The sequence below is a fragment of the Mixophyes fleayi genome, chromosome 5, assembly GCF_038048845.1.
Source record: "Mixophyes fleayi isolate aMixFle1 chromosome 5, aMixFle1.hap1, whole genome shotgun sequence".
In the NCBI taxonomy this organism is placed as follows: Eukaryota; Metazoa; Chordata; class Amphibia; order Anura; family Limnodynastidae; genus Mixophyes; species Mixophyes fleayi.
Window position 1 is genome coordinate 46446973 of NC_134406.1, and position 18144 is coordinate 46465116.

General features: G+C 36.9%; 1 protein-coding gene across 1 annotated transcript in view; it reads left to right on the forward strand.

The window, feature by feature from the left end:
• The window catches only part of PAXIP1 (PAX interacting protein 1), a 29142-nt gene extending 12529 nt beyond the window's left edge, over nt 1-16613 (forward strand). The window contains exons 6-21 of the mRNA XM_075212133.1: nt 59-700; nt 3081-4665; nt 5487-5581; nt 6061-6156; nt 6480-6617; nt 8000-8121; nt 8432-8616; nt 9700-9743; nt 9864-9925; nt 10188-10290; nt 10926-11094; nt 11610-11710; nt 12034-12168; nt 14355-14430; nt 14518-14577; nt 16366-16613. Of these exons, the coding sequence (XP_075068234.1) occupies nt 59-700; nt 3081-4665; nt 5487-5581; nt 6061-6156; nt 6480-6617; nt 8000-8121; nt 8432-8616; nt 9700-9743; nt 9864-9925; nt 10188-10290; nt 10926-11094; nt 11610-11710; nt 12034-12168; nt 14355-14430; nt 14518-14577; nt 16366-16382 (3630 nt within the window). The 3' untranslated portion in view covers nt 16383-16613. The remainder of the gene's footprint in view (nt 1-58; nt 701-3080; nt 4666-5486; nt 5582-6060; nt 6157-6479; nt 6618-7999; nt 8122-8431; nt 8617-9699; nt 9744-9863; nt 9926-10187; nt 10291-10925; nt 11095-11609; nt 11711-12033; nt 12169-14354; nt 14431-14517; nt 14578-16365) is intronic.
• Nucleotides 16614-18144: the final 1531 nt, after the last annotated feature.

Here is an 18144-nt window from a genome sequence, read left to right on the forward strand (position 1 = left end):
TGTTGAGCGCTGCCATTTTCTAGATAGTATTGTGATTTCTCTTAATTGTCATCCATAGACAAAGTATGAATATGCTTATCAGCGTGAGAGTATAAAAATTGTTGCACCAGACTGGGTGCTGGACTCAATATCTGGGAAGACCAGAAAAGATGAAGCACCCTATCACCCACGTCTTACAGTCTACGAAGAAGAAGAGGAGGAAGATGAAGAGGTAGAAAATGAAGATCAGGACTCGCAAAATGCCAGCGCAGATGAGGATAGATATTCATCTAAATCTAGTCCCATTACATCACGTGAAGGATCTCCTTTTCTCAACCAAGAGTTTTCACCAAAGCGTAGCAGCACAACAAAAGTTAAAGAGGAACTAATGTTTGATGACTCCTCTGACTCCTCGCCTGAAAAGCAAGAGCGGAATTTGAACTGGACACCAGCAGAGGTCCCACAGATGACTACTGCAAAACGAAGACTTCCCCAGGGCAAAGATTCTGGACTGATTAATTTATGTGCAAATGTCCCACCAGTCCCGGGGAATATTTTGCCACCTGAAGCCCGAAGTAATTTGCTAACATCAGTCCCTGGAACGACAGGCTCCGAAAGACCAGATATGATGGCTTTTCGTAGTCCAGCAGCAAGGACACTTAGAAACATTACTAATAGTGCCGACATACAGCAGATTAATAGACCATCAAATGTAGCACATGTAAGTTTTTATTTTTCTTATAGAGACACCCGACTTTCTGATTTACATGACTTTCGATAGAGAATTAATCTTTGTCTGATAGGTTCATCATTTATTTTTTAAATGTATACTCTAATTCTGGTAGTCTAGAGCTTCACTTTCACAAAGAGGAAATAAACTTGACTTGTTTTTAGAAGTGCTAAAACTTGGGTGAGGTCAAAAAACTTGGGTAAGTTATTCCTTTCATTTAATTGGGAAGACACTGCAAACCATTGGTATGGAGGCTTGTCCAGGAGTTAGTTAGACACTTAATTTGAATCTGTACAAATTCTATAAGTTCCTCATATATATATATATATATATATATAATCCCCTCTCTAGGGGAACCCCATATTAAACTAAATGCCCAAGGAGCATGGGAGCGTCTGCACAGAGCTGCCTATGGCAGTGTGAAACACAACATGTGTTTCTTTATTGCCTTATTTATTTTGTCCACCCTCCTCACAGCAGTAGCTTTACTGAGCAACCGCTGACTGTAGTATGGTGTGGGATGAAGAGATGCCGTATGCAGCATCTCTATACTGCTCCAGTTACCATCAAGGTTGATGCAGTTACCTTTTTACATTCAGGTCCTTTTGTTTATCATGATATAGCGCTGTTGGCTTTAATAGCCTAGCTATTGAGGCTATGATTATTAAGCTGCAGGTCTCTTGGCCAGCGTGGCTGAAACCATACTTAAGGCTAGAAAGCCTGTTTCAGCCACAAATGATCAGAGAGTATGGAAACATATATATCTTAGTGCGAGGAAAGGGGTTTTCATTATCTATTACTTTAAGATGGCACAGCTTGTCATTTTTGCAAGAAGGTCTTGACAGTGGCTTAAAACTTAGTTCTTCAGATGCCCTGTCAAGTCTGCAAAATTGTCTTTTCTGCAAGAGGTACAGACTTTTTTTTGCAGGGAGTACTTCGTGTTAAGCCTTCATACATTTCTCCAATAGCTCTGAGCTCTTAATCTGGTCTTGTCAAGCTTTACAACATCCTCCATTGTGAAACTTTGGAGATTGTAGAATTAAAATATATTACTTGGAAGACTTTTTGTTTTATCTTTCTTTTCTTTGAGGAGAGTTTCAGAACTAGAGAGCCTATCATGATGGCTTCCATTTGTCATGTTTCATGAAGACTGGCTGTCCTGCATCATCCTTTGAACCTAAGATGATGTACAAATTCCACCTAATTCCAGATATAGTTATTCAGTCTTTAGGAAAGAGTGGCTTTTCTGATGAGAAAGGGTCCATTTCTCTATTGTAGTCAGTGTTCTGAAGGTCTACTTGGATAGGATATAATTTATTTGTAAGACAGATTTCCCATTGGTCCTCTATGATGTTTAAAGTCGGATTTGGCCTGTATCAAAACAGGCTTTCCTAAATGATTACTTCTGTAATTCGACGGGCAACATCGGTGCAAAGTGGAAGCTCTGGGTGGCGGACCACAGAGCTTCCACTGAGCACTGATGTTGGGCAGCTACCTGCTCCTCAGTTCATAGGTTCACAACATTTTGCAGTTTCAATGTTTGTCCAGAGGGATTAGTTTTGGTCAAAGTTTTGCACAGCGCAATTTCAGAGCCTACCCTCCCTTAGGGACAGCTTTAGAATGTCCCTATGGTTGCAGTAGATGAAGGAATAAACAGTATTTTTAAACTTTGGATTAATTTCTTTAATCCCTTTGGGGAATACTGCAGTTCCACACTTATGCTGTAGTTTTATTTAATATTGTGAGTTTATTTATTTCTGGAAAGGAAAATTGTTGTTTGTTAGAACTTTTTTTTATCCTACCCTGTGGGAAATAGTTAAATAACTGCGGTTCCTTGATGCAATGGGATATAGAAGGAGAATTTTCTTAGACTGAAATTTGCCTAACTCCTGGATCACCCACCGTCTTATACCTCTGGTTGCAGTGGGCCCCAGTGGAATCAGAGAAATGGATTTAAGTACAAAAATACTGGTTTTATAAGCATTTGAAATACTTAAATTGAACATTTACATACTTCCCTTTACTAACCCAATCTTTATCTTTAGTAAATTTATGTCAGAACATAGGAAGTGTAATATTATTGTATACTACTAAAAAGGATTAAAATAAAACGTACATGTATTATAAATAATAACATTCACATATCTAATGCTCACTGCAACAACTCTATACAAGACCTAATTTGCTTCTATAAACTTACTGGCTCTTGAATTGTATCCCAGTAGTTCTCCACTGAGATAGTGTGTGTGTGTGTGTATGACAATATAGATGTATGTATATTTATTTTTTTGCTTGTATTTTATAATAATGTTAACACAGGATATATGTTACCCAGTGATTGTCATCACCTATTTCTTTTATTCTATTTTAGCTCTTGCAAACCCTGTCAGCCTCTACCAAAAGTTTAGAACAGCAAGGTAATCATCCTCAGCAAGGGCATCCAAACACAATGTTGTTTAATCAAGTCAAATCTTTAACACCAGAAACGCAACATTTGTTACAACAACAATCCCATCAGACTCCGCAGCAGCAACAACAGCAGCAGCAACAACAACAACACCATTCTCTGGTGCAGCTGCAGCCTCAACAACTTATGCAACTGCAGCAGCAACAACAAATTACCCAGCAAGTTTTCCCAGCACATCAATTTTCACAAGTGAATCAACCGCACCACTTCACTCAACTACAATTCTCACAGCAACAACTACATCGTCCACAACAGCAAACAATGCAGCACTTCCAACAACAACATGTACTTCAGCAACAGCTTCAACAGCTGCAGCAACAGCAGCAGCATCTTCAGCAGCAGCAGAATATACAGCAAATCCTTCAGCGTCAGCAGACTCCTTCACAGCAACAGACATTACAACAGCAACAACAACAAACACTAACAACTATACAGCAACAACAGAACATTCAGCAACAACAGACCCTTCAGACAAGCATTCAGCAGCAACAGGCACTTCAGCCAGCTATACAGCAGCAACAGGCACTTCAACAACAGAATCAGGCCTTGCAGCAGAATCTTCAACAAAGCATACAGCAGCTTCAGCAACAGAATATACAGCATTTGTCACTCCAACAAAAGCAGCAACTGCAGCAGCACGCTCTTCAGCAACAGCAAATTCAGCCTCATGCTTTACAACAGCAAATTACGTCGCATACGCTGCAGCAACAACAACAGCAAATTCAGACCCAGGCTCTACAACAGCAACAAATTCAGTCACAAACAATTCAACAACAGGTTCAGCCTCAGACCATTCAGCAGCATCAAGCACAATCTCAGCAACCACACCAGCTTCAGACGCAATCACTACCACAACAACCACATCATGTACAACCACAGACCCTTCAACAGCCGCATCAGTTACAGCAACAGACGCTTCAGCAGCATCAAATTCAATCCCACAGTATTCAGCTTCAACATCAAATTCAGACCCAGGCCCATCAACAGCATCAAATCCCGTCACAGATGCTGCAACAGCAGACCCTTACTCAACAGCAATTGCATCAACAGCAGCAAACTCTACAGCTTCAGCAGCAACAAATTAAACAGCAGCAAATGCAGCAGCAACAGACGCTGCTTCAGCAACAGCAAATTCAGCAACAAACTCTGCAACAGCAGCAACAAATTCAACAAGCAACTCTTCAACAGCAGCCTTCTCAAATTCAACAGCAAACACTTAAACAATCGCAAGTTCAGCAAGGGGCATTGCAACAGCCGCAGATCCAGCAGACTGCCCTTCAGCAGCCTCCCCTCCAAACTCAACAGGCTCAGCAGCAGAAACACAACCTCCAGCAGATGCAGCAACATTTTCAGCGTTTACAGCAGCGGCAAATGCAAAATCAAACCCAGCAGCAACTAGGCCAGATGCCCCAGCAGATGCCACCTCAAGCTCCTAATCAGCAGTTGGTTCAGTCTCAGCAGCTACATGGTCATGATCCGTCCCTGGAGAGTAAGTTGACTTTGAATCCAAAGAAAGTTTGACGTTGTCGTAACCATAGATATTTTCTTTGTTAGCATATGTATAGCCATGTTTTAAGGTCAATTACAGAGCAATTTTGCTTAGATATGTTCATGAAGTGGGCTACTTGGTGATTTTGTTACATAAGCACTAGGCAAGCTGATGCAATGCAGATAACACTAAAGATCTGCTCTGTCCTACATACCAGCAATTTTACAGCTTTGGCTCGTGTTGGTTCTTAAACTGGAAATGTTTTGTAACCTCATTAATCAAGAAAATATGAGTTAATTGACTTTTCTAGATTACTACTGTGGGAGATTTGTTGTGATTAAAATCTCATTAAAGGGTTGCTAAAAAGAAAACCTGCATGTTGATCCAACATGTACTTGAATGCAGCGGTTTTGCTTGATCAGCCATTTCCAGTACTGAAAGGTGTTGTGCGATGTCCTTAAGTAGTGGAAATGAGAAAGGTACACTGGATGGGATTGGGATTTTGACCAATTATTGTCTCCCATTCTCTTTTCCGGCTCTATTTTACGTGACTATCACCATAGCCTGACATATTTTTACTGCAATACATCTATATACATGCAGGCCATATCCATGTTAATTTAATTTGTTAGTCTGAATGTTAGTGGAAATTCCAAGTTTAGTAGTATTTTTATTTAGCATTTCATCCCATTGTTTTCCCTGTTGAGCTCAATACCAAATCTAATCTTCTTCATTGTAAACAGTTTGTTTGGCAATATAATAATTACATAATGGCTGAGATTGCATTTAATTTCTACTGTTTACTTCGGTCTCTGTTTTAGTTCCTGAAGACTGCTTTTTGATGGGCTGTGTGTTTGCAATTGCTGACTATCCAGAACAGATGTCTGATAAGCAGCTTCTTGCAACGTGGAAAAGAGTAGGTTTTGATTTATTTGTTTTTGGCTTCTCCTCTCCTTTTCTTGTCCTGTTTTTGTCTGCATAGTTTCTTTGGGTTTGTGCATTATATAAAATTATTGGATGTCCGTGCTGCGTATAGAATTGGCGGCAAGAGCACCTTGTCGGAACTGCAGCAAAAAAATATTAATATATAACTTTAAGTGAAACTTGCTCAAATAACAAGGATTTTTCTTTTCTGAACTAAAGTGCTTATGTTAAGTTTATTTAGACTATTAATATGAAGTATTTTAAGAATTCATATTTGTTATCTTGCGCTCATCTTGCTTAATGAATTCGACATTTCACTAATTGCTCCATGTGAATGTTTTATGAAACCTTAAGATGCCTGAGAACTCCGTTAACCTTGATCATCAGCCATGTGTTAGATATTTTAACATTTATACTGTCTCTTTTTAAAATGACTGTTTATGTGTTTTGTTTTGTTTTTCCTTCCCGAAGATAATACAAACACACGGTGGTACTGTGGACCCTACACTCACAAGCCGCTGTACACATCTACTGTGTGAAAGCCAAGTCAGCAGCATGTATGCCCAGGTGGGTTCTAATGTGACTGCGCAAAACTTTCACATTGTGATTGTAAGAAAATTAACATCTATATAACCATATCCACTAAACCTTTACTGTTTCAAGCTTAAATACCATAACCTTTTGTTTAATTTGGCTCAGGGACTGATCTTCTTTTACTGCCTGTTAACCATGATTTGATTTACCTTTTTTATTACGTGCAGTAAAATATAATATGTAGCCGTTGGAAAGGCTGTAATTACCCTGTTCTCCAAGCTTCTCTAGTGTCGCCTTTCTGCAATCAAGGTAATTATTTTTTATAAAGTTGCCTTTAATGATTCTGTAATTAATAGGCAATGAAAGAACGAAGACGTTGCATCACAGCTCACTGGCTCAACACAGTCTTGAAAAAGAAAAAGATGGTGCCCCCTCATCGAACCCTACACTTCCCTGTGGCGTTTCCACCAGGAGGGAAGCCATGTTCTCAGCATGTAAGGACACTATACAAGATTACCATTCAAATCTGGCATATCTGGCTCAAAACAGGACTTCATATCCGTACTGGACAATATCTTATGTAGTGTCAGCACTTTGCGTATCTGTGTATGTTTGTAATATATAGCTTTATAATACATATTGCTTGTGTGCAGTTAAAAGCACTAAAGTAAATATAAATATATATATATATATATATATATATATAATGTGTGTGTGTGTATATATATCTATAATATAAATGTCTAGTGGCGTGTGTTAGTCTGTCTGTGTGTGGAAAATATAAAACCAAGCTGCAGCGCCACCTGCTGGGCGGAGTTATACACTGACCTACTAAATTCTTAGTGTGTGTGTGGGGAAAAAAATTCAGAAAGGGCTGAAATTTGGTATACGAAGATGTTTTTAATTTGTTAATTGTTAAAAGTGTTTATAAAGATTTTAAAAAAATATATATATATTTCTTGAAGGAGAAGTGACCGTTGGGAGTAGTTGCCGGGGGTGACAGTGGAGAGTGGTTGGTGGTTGCCGGGGGTGACAAGAGTGAGAGGAGTGTGATACTCAGGACCGCTGAGAGAGATCCCTGTGTCTGGATAGACATCTGGATAGATGTGGCGATGAAAATAAAGGATGAGGTGATGGAGAAGAATGATGAGGTGGTGACATGTGGACAAAACCACGTTAAAAAAGGGCGCTTACGTCGAGAAGTAACGCTCTTCCCCTGAGGAGGCCTGGGCTATGGCCCAAATGCATGACAAGAACCTTTTTAACACCTTAAGTAGCTTGATTTGACTAGAATGCATGAGTATCATGCACGGGTTAACGTGTGTGTGTGTGTGTGTGTGTGTGTGTGTGTGTGTATGTATATGTGTGTATGTGTGTGTGTGTATATATATATATATATATATATATATATAATATATAATGTATATATGTGTGTATATATATATATATAATATATATATATATATATATATATATATATATATATATATATATATATATATATATATATATATAATATATTATATAAAATTGTTTTAAGACAATGTAACATACATGTATGTGAAAGTGAGAAATGTATATTTTTCTTGATTATAGTCATGTAGGATGGACTTTCACATACACATGCCAGTACTACACATGTCATGAGCAACTTGTGATTACTTTTCTGAGTAACTAACTCTGGTTACTCAGAAAAGTAATCAGCCAGGTTGGCTGGCCTTTCCTCCAGTCTTGCTGGAGGAAAGGAGGGATATTACATTTACTCACCTGTATACATCTTTATTTGATGTTTGTGTTATTACAAGTCTGCCATCACACTTTTGAGCAGCATGAAAAGTATGTCAATTCATGAAATACGGTTTTGTTCTGTTTCTAGATCATTTCAGTGACCGGGTTTGTGGACAGTGATAGAGATGACCTCAAACTGATGGCCTATTTGGCAGGTGCCAAGTACACTGGATATCTGTGTCGTAGCAACACTGTTCTCATTTGTAAAGAGTAAGTGATGGTTCATTGTATCTTTATTTACTTCTCTTTATTGCTTATAGAGATGTCTCTATGATGACTCTCAACTACTCTTGCTTGGGAGACTATTTTACAGTTATACCCTCTGCTCTTAAATGCTGACAAATATAGCAATGTCTGAATTGACAAAGTAGGACAGACTGTTTGAGTGGCCATGTAAAACTGTAAACTGAACTTTGAACTAATGATGATGGCTGGTTGCTAGAGCTTACGAAGAGCTGAACTTGTTTGTTTAATAGATTGAGTTACTGTCTAATCCACAACACTATATATACATTGTTAGGCCCAGTGGTTTGAAGTATGAGAAGGCTAAAGAATGGAGGATACCCTGTGTCAATGCTCTATGGCTTTGTGACATTCTACTTGGAAATTTTGAAGCATTACGTCAAATTCAGAACAACCGGTACACAGTATTCAACCTTCAAGATCCACTTGCTCCTTCATCTCATCTGGTTTCAAATCTCCTTGGTAGGATTTCTCTTACTATAGTTTTTACTATGCATTTTGTCAATATTTAAGAAGTTGTTGTCTCAATGGAATAAGTGGAAAGTTCAGCGACATTGGTCATGGTGACTCCTAGGCTGCTGTTTTCTTGTTGCGTTGTTAATGAAACAAAAAGTAAAATTAGTGAACAAGTCATCAATCACCAATTGCCTTCTCTAAGTATTCTTTACAATATTCTTCTAAAATAAAGTGTAATGGACGATCTTTAGATACACAAACTCAGGTGCTGACAAATTTAATATATATTAATGATATTTACCCTTATAATCTTAAATATATATTATTAAAGATAAAGGTTGCTGTCTAGGAGACTGCCTAAACGTCTGAGAAATTTACTACCAAAAGACAGTGCTCATAAACCCCTGTTGGATTAATTTAATAAGCTTCAGAAACACAAATGACAGAAAAAGCTGCCGCATTCAAAGTTTAAAACTAATTTATTTAGAAATATGTATAAAACACATTATCACCTAAAATAAATCAAATACACAGAAACATTAAAAACATAAATCAATAATTCAAAGAAAGACTCTCCATAATAAAACTAGCTGTGTCTGAGCAATTATAGATGATATATAGAACTTATAAATAGTTCACTTTTAAATGACCATTTGGATGCATGATGGCGATTTTCTTGAAATCTTTTGAAGGACAGTGGACAGTCGCCCTTTATGCTCTGATTCTTTTCTTTACATTGTCTGTTGTGGGAAAACATTGTTCCCTCTCTACTGAACTGATGATGGAGGAACAGTAATCAAGTCACATAACTGTGCTCTCAACAGCTTTCTATGTTTGGCATGTTAAGACACAAGCTGCAAAATGTTGTGTTTCACATAACTAAGTTCCTGTGTTTTGTTTTTGTTTTGTTTTTTTTTATATTAAAATCATAAACACAATCCAATATCAGACTTGCTAATGCAAGTTGTTAGCATTCAAAGTTGATTCAACAGTACTTTTCAATTCATTGCTTTTTTCATTGTGTTTAGCTGTTTGGGGTGTTTTTTCCTTGAATTTGCATATTGTAACGCTTTATATTTTTGTTTACAGATGCATGGAGAATACCAATAAAGGTATCTTCAGATGTGCTAATGGTATGTTCATTTTATTACACTTTGATAACCATACAGATGAGCTGTTCATGCATAAACTAATATATTTAGTGTAATATTTTTTTACATGTGGGTAATATTCTGTTGTATATATTTTTGCAGAGTATCAGAATTCCTCTCAAGCCAAAGCAGAATGTACCAGCTGTTCAACCAAAACGACCAAGGTATAAAAGTGTATACAGATGTAGGAAGGCAAAAATATAATGTTTCAGGACCCGGTCTGCTTTATTAGAATTTTTTTAATAAATTAGAAAGTGGATGGTCCAGGAGCATAAAATATTTCCCTAAATGTTTTCCTTGAGCTACATTTAAACCATTAAATGTCCTATGACTAAACGTATGTTACCTAATCTACACTTGGTGATTATTAGTGTATCATATAGTCCTTTATTTTGTTTATTAAATAATTGTATGTTGTGGTTGCAGAATTGAAGACCTACCACCTCCAACTAAAAAACTGTCTCCTGATGTGACTCCTCATGTAATGTTCACTGGGTTTGACCCAGCCCAAATCCAGCAGTATGTGAAGGTAAAGCTATTCATTTAGTGCAGATATCTAATGGCATACATCTGTTACATGTGGGCAAGACAGCAGTGCACATCATCTTCTGCAGCTACTCTTCTAACTTCTGAGGAGTAAATGTAGAGGCTATACTGAAATAGATCATTTACTATATTTCCTTAGACCTTTGTCCATTATACTGAAAAACTTTTTTTCTTTTCTTTTCTTTACTTTTTTTTGTAACCACCACCATTTTTATTTGAATATGAATCCAAACTCCCCAAACCTTATGTTCAGCACTTTATTAAAATATTCTTCTCCTCTTCAATCCTCCATGGCAGCCATTACAATATGTAGAATACCTACCCCGTTTAGGTTGAGACGAGTTAGATAACGTCTCCCAAATGGTATATAAGGCAGCTTCGCCTCTTGAAAGGAACGAACTGTTAAACATGATTCATATTTTCCTCTTCAATCCTCCATGGCAGCCATTGCAATACAGCCTTATAAATATAGGTTTTATAGTTTTTTTTTGCGGTGGGTACAGTATAAAGCTGTATACTAAATACATAGCTAATTAATATTGGGGACATTTTGTTGGTTTTTTTTTTTATATGTGGGTGCTGTTTAATTTTTGCCGTATGTCTAAATGTATTTTTCAGAAACTCTATATTCTTGGTGGAGAAGTGGTGGACTCCGCACAGAAATGCACTCATTTAATTGCTAGTAAAGTCACGAGAACTGTCAAATTTCTGACTGCAATTTCTGTAGCAAAGCACATTGTGACTCCGGAGTGGCTTGATGAAAGTTTTAAGTGCCAAAAATTTGTTGGTAAGTAGGAGAGACCTGCAGTACTAAATGGGGAGGGTGAATTGTAATTGTATTTGTATATCACTGGTTTTCTCCTTTCTGAAGAATATACCAAAAAATATTTCCCAAACTTCTCCCAAATATGTTTTAGTTTGTCCGTTCTTTTAGGGTAAGAAGCTTGTCATAAGTGATGTTGTAGAAAGTATGGACAAGTAGATTGAGATAGTCGGGGGTGGGGTCAGAATGAAATAAACTTGTGAATCCTGTAGCTTTCCATACATCTTTGTGTATCTATTCGTCCTATTCAGAATAAGCTGGAGAGCTGCCTTAATTCTGAGATGCACCAGTTAAGGGAATATCATAGACAGTCATGTAAAAGTGTAATCTTTTTCCTAACTAAAGAAACAACTTTATTCTACAACGCTGTTGTAAATTAAAATGTAGTTTAGTCATATTAATTATATTAATGTTATGTTGCAGCCTCTGTTTTCATGGTTTTTAAAAAGCCAGTGTTTTTCTTATCCCCCTACCCCCAGAGGAACAGAGCTACATACTGCGTGATGCTGAAGCTGAAGTTCTCTTTTGCTTCAGTTTAGAAGAGTCCCTAAAAAGAGCACGTGTTGCTCCCCTTTTCAAGGTAAGATTCCATAACCGTTTCAGTACAGTGACCTAAATCTTCAAGCTAGCTAAATGTCTGTTACAAGTTTGCTGTAAATTTGAATATCCTTAGTCACGAGTACTTCAAGCTTGTGTAAGTAAACGTCCATAATCGGCAATAGCAATTTCAGATTATAGGAATATCCACATACTCTTGAGCGCTATTGTAATTAAGTATAAGCATAACTACAGTCGTACAGAGCATTTGATAAAACTTAGAGTTTAGGAGAATGTTTTCATTATTTGATTGAACTATTAATAGAGCCACCCATTAAGCAAACCACTTTTCATCTTTATTTTTAGGGCAAGTATTTTTACATTACTCCTGGGATATGTCCCAGTTTGTCAACAATGAAATCTATCGTGGAGTGTGCAGGTGGTAAAATCTTAACTAAACCCCCTTCCTTTCGGAAAATTGTGGAGCACAAACAAAACAAAGTAAGTGAAATTTATACCCTAAACAAATGACAATGTACTGGTGTTTGGATTTTGGTATCCCTTAGGGCTCATTCATACATCGGATTTTTATTTATTTTATTTATTTTAACTTTTTATCTATAACAGCAGGCAGTAACAATACAGGTCACTGGAAACCTTAACTATGATTGACAATAAATGCAAGGAAGGAATATGAACAAAGCATACATAGTTTATGATGCGACTAAAGTAACCACATTGTAAATCTCTAGTGAACGCCAGGTGTTCATGACCCAGCATTATCATATAGTAAAGAAATCCAAAAAAACAAAGTAGAGAGATGGTGTAGAGTTAGACACACAAGAGAGGTCAGAAAGACTACTGGTTTTTTTTTGAGGAGGGGGAGGGGACCAGGGGCGAGTGGGAGGTGGAAGCTAGTACTAGGGAGCCATGACCCCACACAGGGGGCTGCTGTACCTCTATGAGATAACGGGAGAATGTTCAGTAGGGGAGGGAAAGAGAGGTAGAGGTATAAATGGCATAGTCTAGAGTAACAGTGGAGCGATACGCGAGAGTGGTGAGAATAGTCAAAGCATGGAAATGAAAAGGTAGAGATAGATAAAGATGGAGTACGGGGGACTTAGAGTGTCAGATTTTTTTTTGGGGTTAATAAATGCATTGAAAAGGTCAAATAAGGGTAAATGGTGCCTCTTCCATCATTGTGTTTTTAAGATTTTACTGCTGCATATAAAATTTTTGAACATGGTAAGAACACAGCCTATTTCTCATGCATTCATCATCATCATTTATTTATATAGCGCCAACATATTCCGTAGCGCTTTACAATTGGGGACAAACACAGTAAACTAATAAACAAACTGGGTAAAACAGACAGAGAGGTGAGAAGACCCCGCTCGCAAGCTTACAATCTATGGGAAAATGGGAGTTTGACACATGAGGTTAAGTCTACATTTTGCATCTGGGCCCAGCCAGACTGCAAAGGTAAAAGTGACTCATAAGCTAAATGATCCTGTCACACAACAATGTTGGTCAGGGGGTAGTTGTCTTGTGTGAAATTGTGTAACAGGCAGTAAGGCAGGTGGTTGAGGAATATTATAAGCTTGTCTGAATAGGTAGGTTTTCAGAGAACGCTTGAAAGTTTGTAGACCAGAGGAGAGTCTTATTGTGCGAGGGAGAGAGTTCCATAGAGTGGGTGCAGCCCAAAAAAAGTCCTGTAACCGGGAATGGGAGGATGTAATGAGGGTGGATGAGAGACGCAGATCTTTTGCAGAACGCACATTGACATGTGCTGCCAGTGCAATAGATTGTATTGATAAAGCGCATTACAAACTCATCTCATTTACCCATTGTCACAGTATATGTGTGAGTGAGCCACTAGGGTGTTTGTATGTATATGTAGTCTGCAGACAGATTTGAAATATTGTAATTTGAAATTTGCAACTGAACTTAATTTGCAGACACAATCATTTGCAAATATTTGAATATTGCACAATAAATTAAAATATAAAACCATGTAGGGGGCAGTTCCTTAATCAGAAGCCATTACATGATGCACTCTAATGACTGCTGCATAGTGTTTGAAGTGCAGTGGAGTCCAGCAAATATTTAAAAAGCAAAAGTCAGATCAGTGATGTCTCTGTTTGTTACTTTAGTGCGACTGTTCAGCAACTAAATAGGTACTTTGCATTGTGATGGTCACAAAAGGGGGAAAATAGACTTCACTAATTTGATGGTTGGGTGCAGAAATAACGACCTGTGATCTGGGTTGTGACAACAAGGAGGTTTTCACAGCAGAGATTTGTATACGGAGCTCATCTTGTGATATCTCTACACAGGGTATTCTCATAAGAGACACCACTGTAAGTCTTTGTAGGGGGAAAAGAGGTCGCACACCTGCACAGCATGACCTAGTGCAGTCAGGAAGTAGACAAAATAAATATAAAATGGAAGTGTGTTTGTTTAAAATATTTTAAATACAACTGTAAATGGTTAAAAAAAACTTTTTTGTTTGTACTGAAGAATCTGACCAAGTGAGTAACTCCCCTAACATCACTCAGTTTGAAAGAGATCACAGTTAAATATAGTGAATTTAGTGTATCAGTAAAGACTATATCGTTCCAGTGATGTCTGAATATATAACAAGAGAAATACATTCTTTCATTCCACCATCATCTGTTCTTTTGTAGAGTTTAGCAGAGATTATCTTGATATCATGTGAAAATGATCTTCATCTGTGCAGAGAATATTTTACTGGCAGTATAGGTAAGTATAATCTTTTTGCGGTGTATTTTTCCAATGCTGTAAATTTTATTGAGCACAATATATAATGTCTACATTTCTTTCTAACAGATGTCCATAATGCCGAATTTGTCCTCACTGGAGTTCTCACACAAACATTGGATTATGAATCATATCCTTTACAATAATGTGACCATTGTTGCTGTCTTATAGTGAGCTTCAGTATTCTGCTGGTGTTTAGGTTGTCTATAAAGCTACGGGAATCCAATGCATAATACAGTTTTGCTTTTTTGCTTTTGTAGATAACAAGTTGTAATAAAGTCGTATCATAAAATCAGTGCTATCAACCACAGAGGTCCTTTACAGATAATGAACTCAAAGACTGTATCTTGTATTTTATTAAAAAGCCTGTCTGTGCAGAATGATTCTTACATTTATGGTCCATCTAGGTTGTAGTGGGAATACATGGGTAGCACCTGTTTACACATACACTTGGTAAAATTTACCCTAAGCATGTTTTTAAGGTGGGGTGGGGTTTAATTATTTTCATGAGGGTTTTTGTGTGTTAGGTGTTTTTGTTTTGTTGTTGTTTTTTTTAAGCCAAAAGCATAAATGGTATTACATTACATAAAGTATCGATTACTACATTATACGCATTTAAATTAAAAGAAAAACAAACTTTTGCACTACGACACCTATAAACACATTCACTGGCTTAGTAAGGAAAGAGTGGGCAGTACAGAAATTCTATTTTGACCGACCTGCAGTGTCCTTTACAATGGGCTGTGGTTGGAGGAAGAGGGTCAGTTACCAAACTACTTTGCTGTTGAGGAGCTGTGTTTCTTCTGCACTAATGACCGATGAGCCGTTACTTTAAGCGAGTTCTCAGACAGAAAACCCTTGTTGTGTAACATTGCTCCATGTTATATGTGGAGTGTTAATGGCTTCTTCAGTGGCAATAGCACCACCTACAGTTAAAGATTGTACTGTGTCTGAAAAATAATAACTGCATTGTTTTAGGTTTTCAAGCTATTCGATTACCACCTTGTATTTTGGATTTGTTTTGCTTTGAAACTTTATTCTCCACAAATATATCGCATTCATATTTATGTGCTCCATAAACGGACTCTTCCAAATTTGAAAGTGTTCTATGATAGAATTATAGTCATTTAAAAAAACACCAAGATATTAAATTCATCTCCTATTTAAAACTTTTTGTTTCAAATATTGTCAAAATGCACAGTGTGGCACAATGCTGGAGAGGTTGCGGTGGTTTGGGATCTTTTCTCCATATCTGGTGGTGCTGCCCAAACTTCTGGGATAGTTAGTGTAGCCATCCTTATTAGTGACATTACTAAATTCCTGATTTCCAAATGTCCATGGTCCTTCCCTTCTTGGCTCCCCACTGGAGGAGCTATATATATACTCTGATAAACTCTCCGTGCAAATTCTCAATGCGGCCAGATGCATGGTTTCAGAACAGTGGAAGTGTCCAGATACCTTCCTCCAGACTGCAGCTTATCAACAGAATATGGTATTTGGTGTGACTGGTTAATTTATAACAGCCCATCTACCCCAAGAGACCCTTCTCAAGACCCTCGGGGACCTTTTCCTTTAGTCTTAGCCAATTGTCCGGTTTTGTTGTTACATATATTTCTCTTCCCCTATGATAGCCCTTTTGGGTGCCTTTGGTCTCCATTACATTTTTCTCCACTCAAAATACACAGTTGCACATTTTTTTTTTCTCTTCAGTTTTGTGATTGTTTGTTTTTCTGTCTTGCATTCTTTACACTAGCTACACTTGCTTGGTGACTTCAGCTTGTTTACTTTGTACAATGATTACTATGCTGGTCTTTTTGTAATTATTTTTTGCTTTCCGCATTGTATTCGAAAATTTATATTAAATTTCTATTAAAAAAATAAAATGTAGAGTTTGTAAATTTTTCCTTAACCAGCACACATATAAATTCACATGAAATCTTATGAATACCCAAGATCTTCTGAAGCTTTGAAGAACATTGTGTTGTCGGTCATATTGAAGGACACAAACATGTTTTTGCTGATCTTGTGTTTCTTGCACAGATTTCCTTGGTGAATATGGAGTGGCGAACAGAAAAGTAAAATTATGTGCATCTTTTTTTTAGGATGTGTATTTTGTTAAGTTAACAAATGATTATGTTTGTATTATAATGTGGATTTTCTAAACCTCATGATGGGGTTTTTTTTTTTTTTGTTTTGTTTTTTTATGTAAAATAATGAAGGTACTTGTATTTTTGTGGGGGAAAATGGCTAATGTTTGTTTTAAATAATAGAATTGGGAAAAATAAACATTTTCTATTATTTTATATTTCTAAACCCAGAGTTCACTTTTTATATTGTTATTTTCCAAAGCTTAAAATAAATGTACTTTGGTTGAATGTTTTCTTAATTTCTTTGTATGCAAAGTGGGTTTGGGTTTCTAGTTATTAACTGAAATACATTTTCTGTTTTACATGTACATTATGGGCTAGATTTACTAAGCTGCAGGTTTGAAAAAGTGGGGATGTTGCCTATAGCAACCAATCAGCTTCTAGCTGTCATTTTGTAGAATGTACTAAATAAATAAAAGCTAGAATCTGATTGGCTGCTATAGGCAACATCCCCACTTTTTCAAACCCGCAGCTTAGTAAATCTAGCCCTATGACTTTGTTAGCTTCTGCAAGCATTATGTAGTGACTGCATTTTAGTTTGTTAACACTGGATTTGATAAATACAACTAGTAAAAAGCCACCCATGTGATCAGAATTAAGTACTGTCAATTATAAACTGTAGAGCAATGTTTTGAAACCTTGTCATTTTGTTTGTGATGCAAAATTTCTAATATATATAGCTATTGATATAAAAGTATATTTAGAACTATTCTCAAGACTTACACAACTTCAATAGAGGTTGAGGGGGAGATGATGCATGAGTTTGGGAATAGGTTAAATCCGTTAGCCTACCCATGTGTTCTCACATTCTTAACACAATCAACAAGGATAGACTGAATCAGCGGGCAGCCCTAGCGCTCCTGATTACCTTTCTGGCTGGGAACAACTGTTGTTCGTTTTTTCTGACTGATGGTGTTGAATTATGCAATTGGCTAGGGGAAGGTCAAGTCCTTTAAAGCTGCAGAGAGGATCAGAATCCATATTTAGATGGCATTAGATATGTATAATTCGATAGGAAAGCTTGGGTGCAAGGTGACTGTAGAAAAACTGCATTCTCGTCAAACTTTAAAAAAGTTACAAATGCAATAAGGACAGGTATAACCAGGATCACAGATCCCTCATTCAGGAAATGTTGCACCACCAAGTAGACTAAAATAATTTATTCTAAATACTCAATATTTGGATATCAATATCTATGTACATATTGGACAAGTTATGTATTAACAAAATGTGAAATAGGTTTAAACATTACTATATAATCTATAGCTTATATTTGACAGTACTTAATTCTAAAGATTCCATTGGGGACAAATTGTTAGTTGATAAATACAACTTGAACTTTTAATCCTGGAACCTTGAATCAATATACCTGTTTAGAAACAATTTGAAAGTTATGGAGTGGACTCATTTTTCTTTATTGAAAAGTAAATAATGGTATCTTGATTCAGTTATTCCTCATTCTGTAGAAAAATGAAAGTGCATTACAGTAAGGGTATGACTACACCAGTCAACCACGACCCTTAGGAGATGTGTCCAATTGTGACATGCA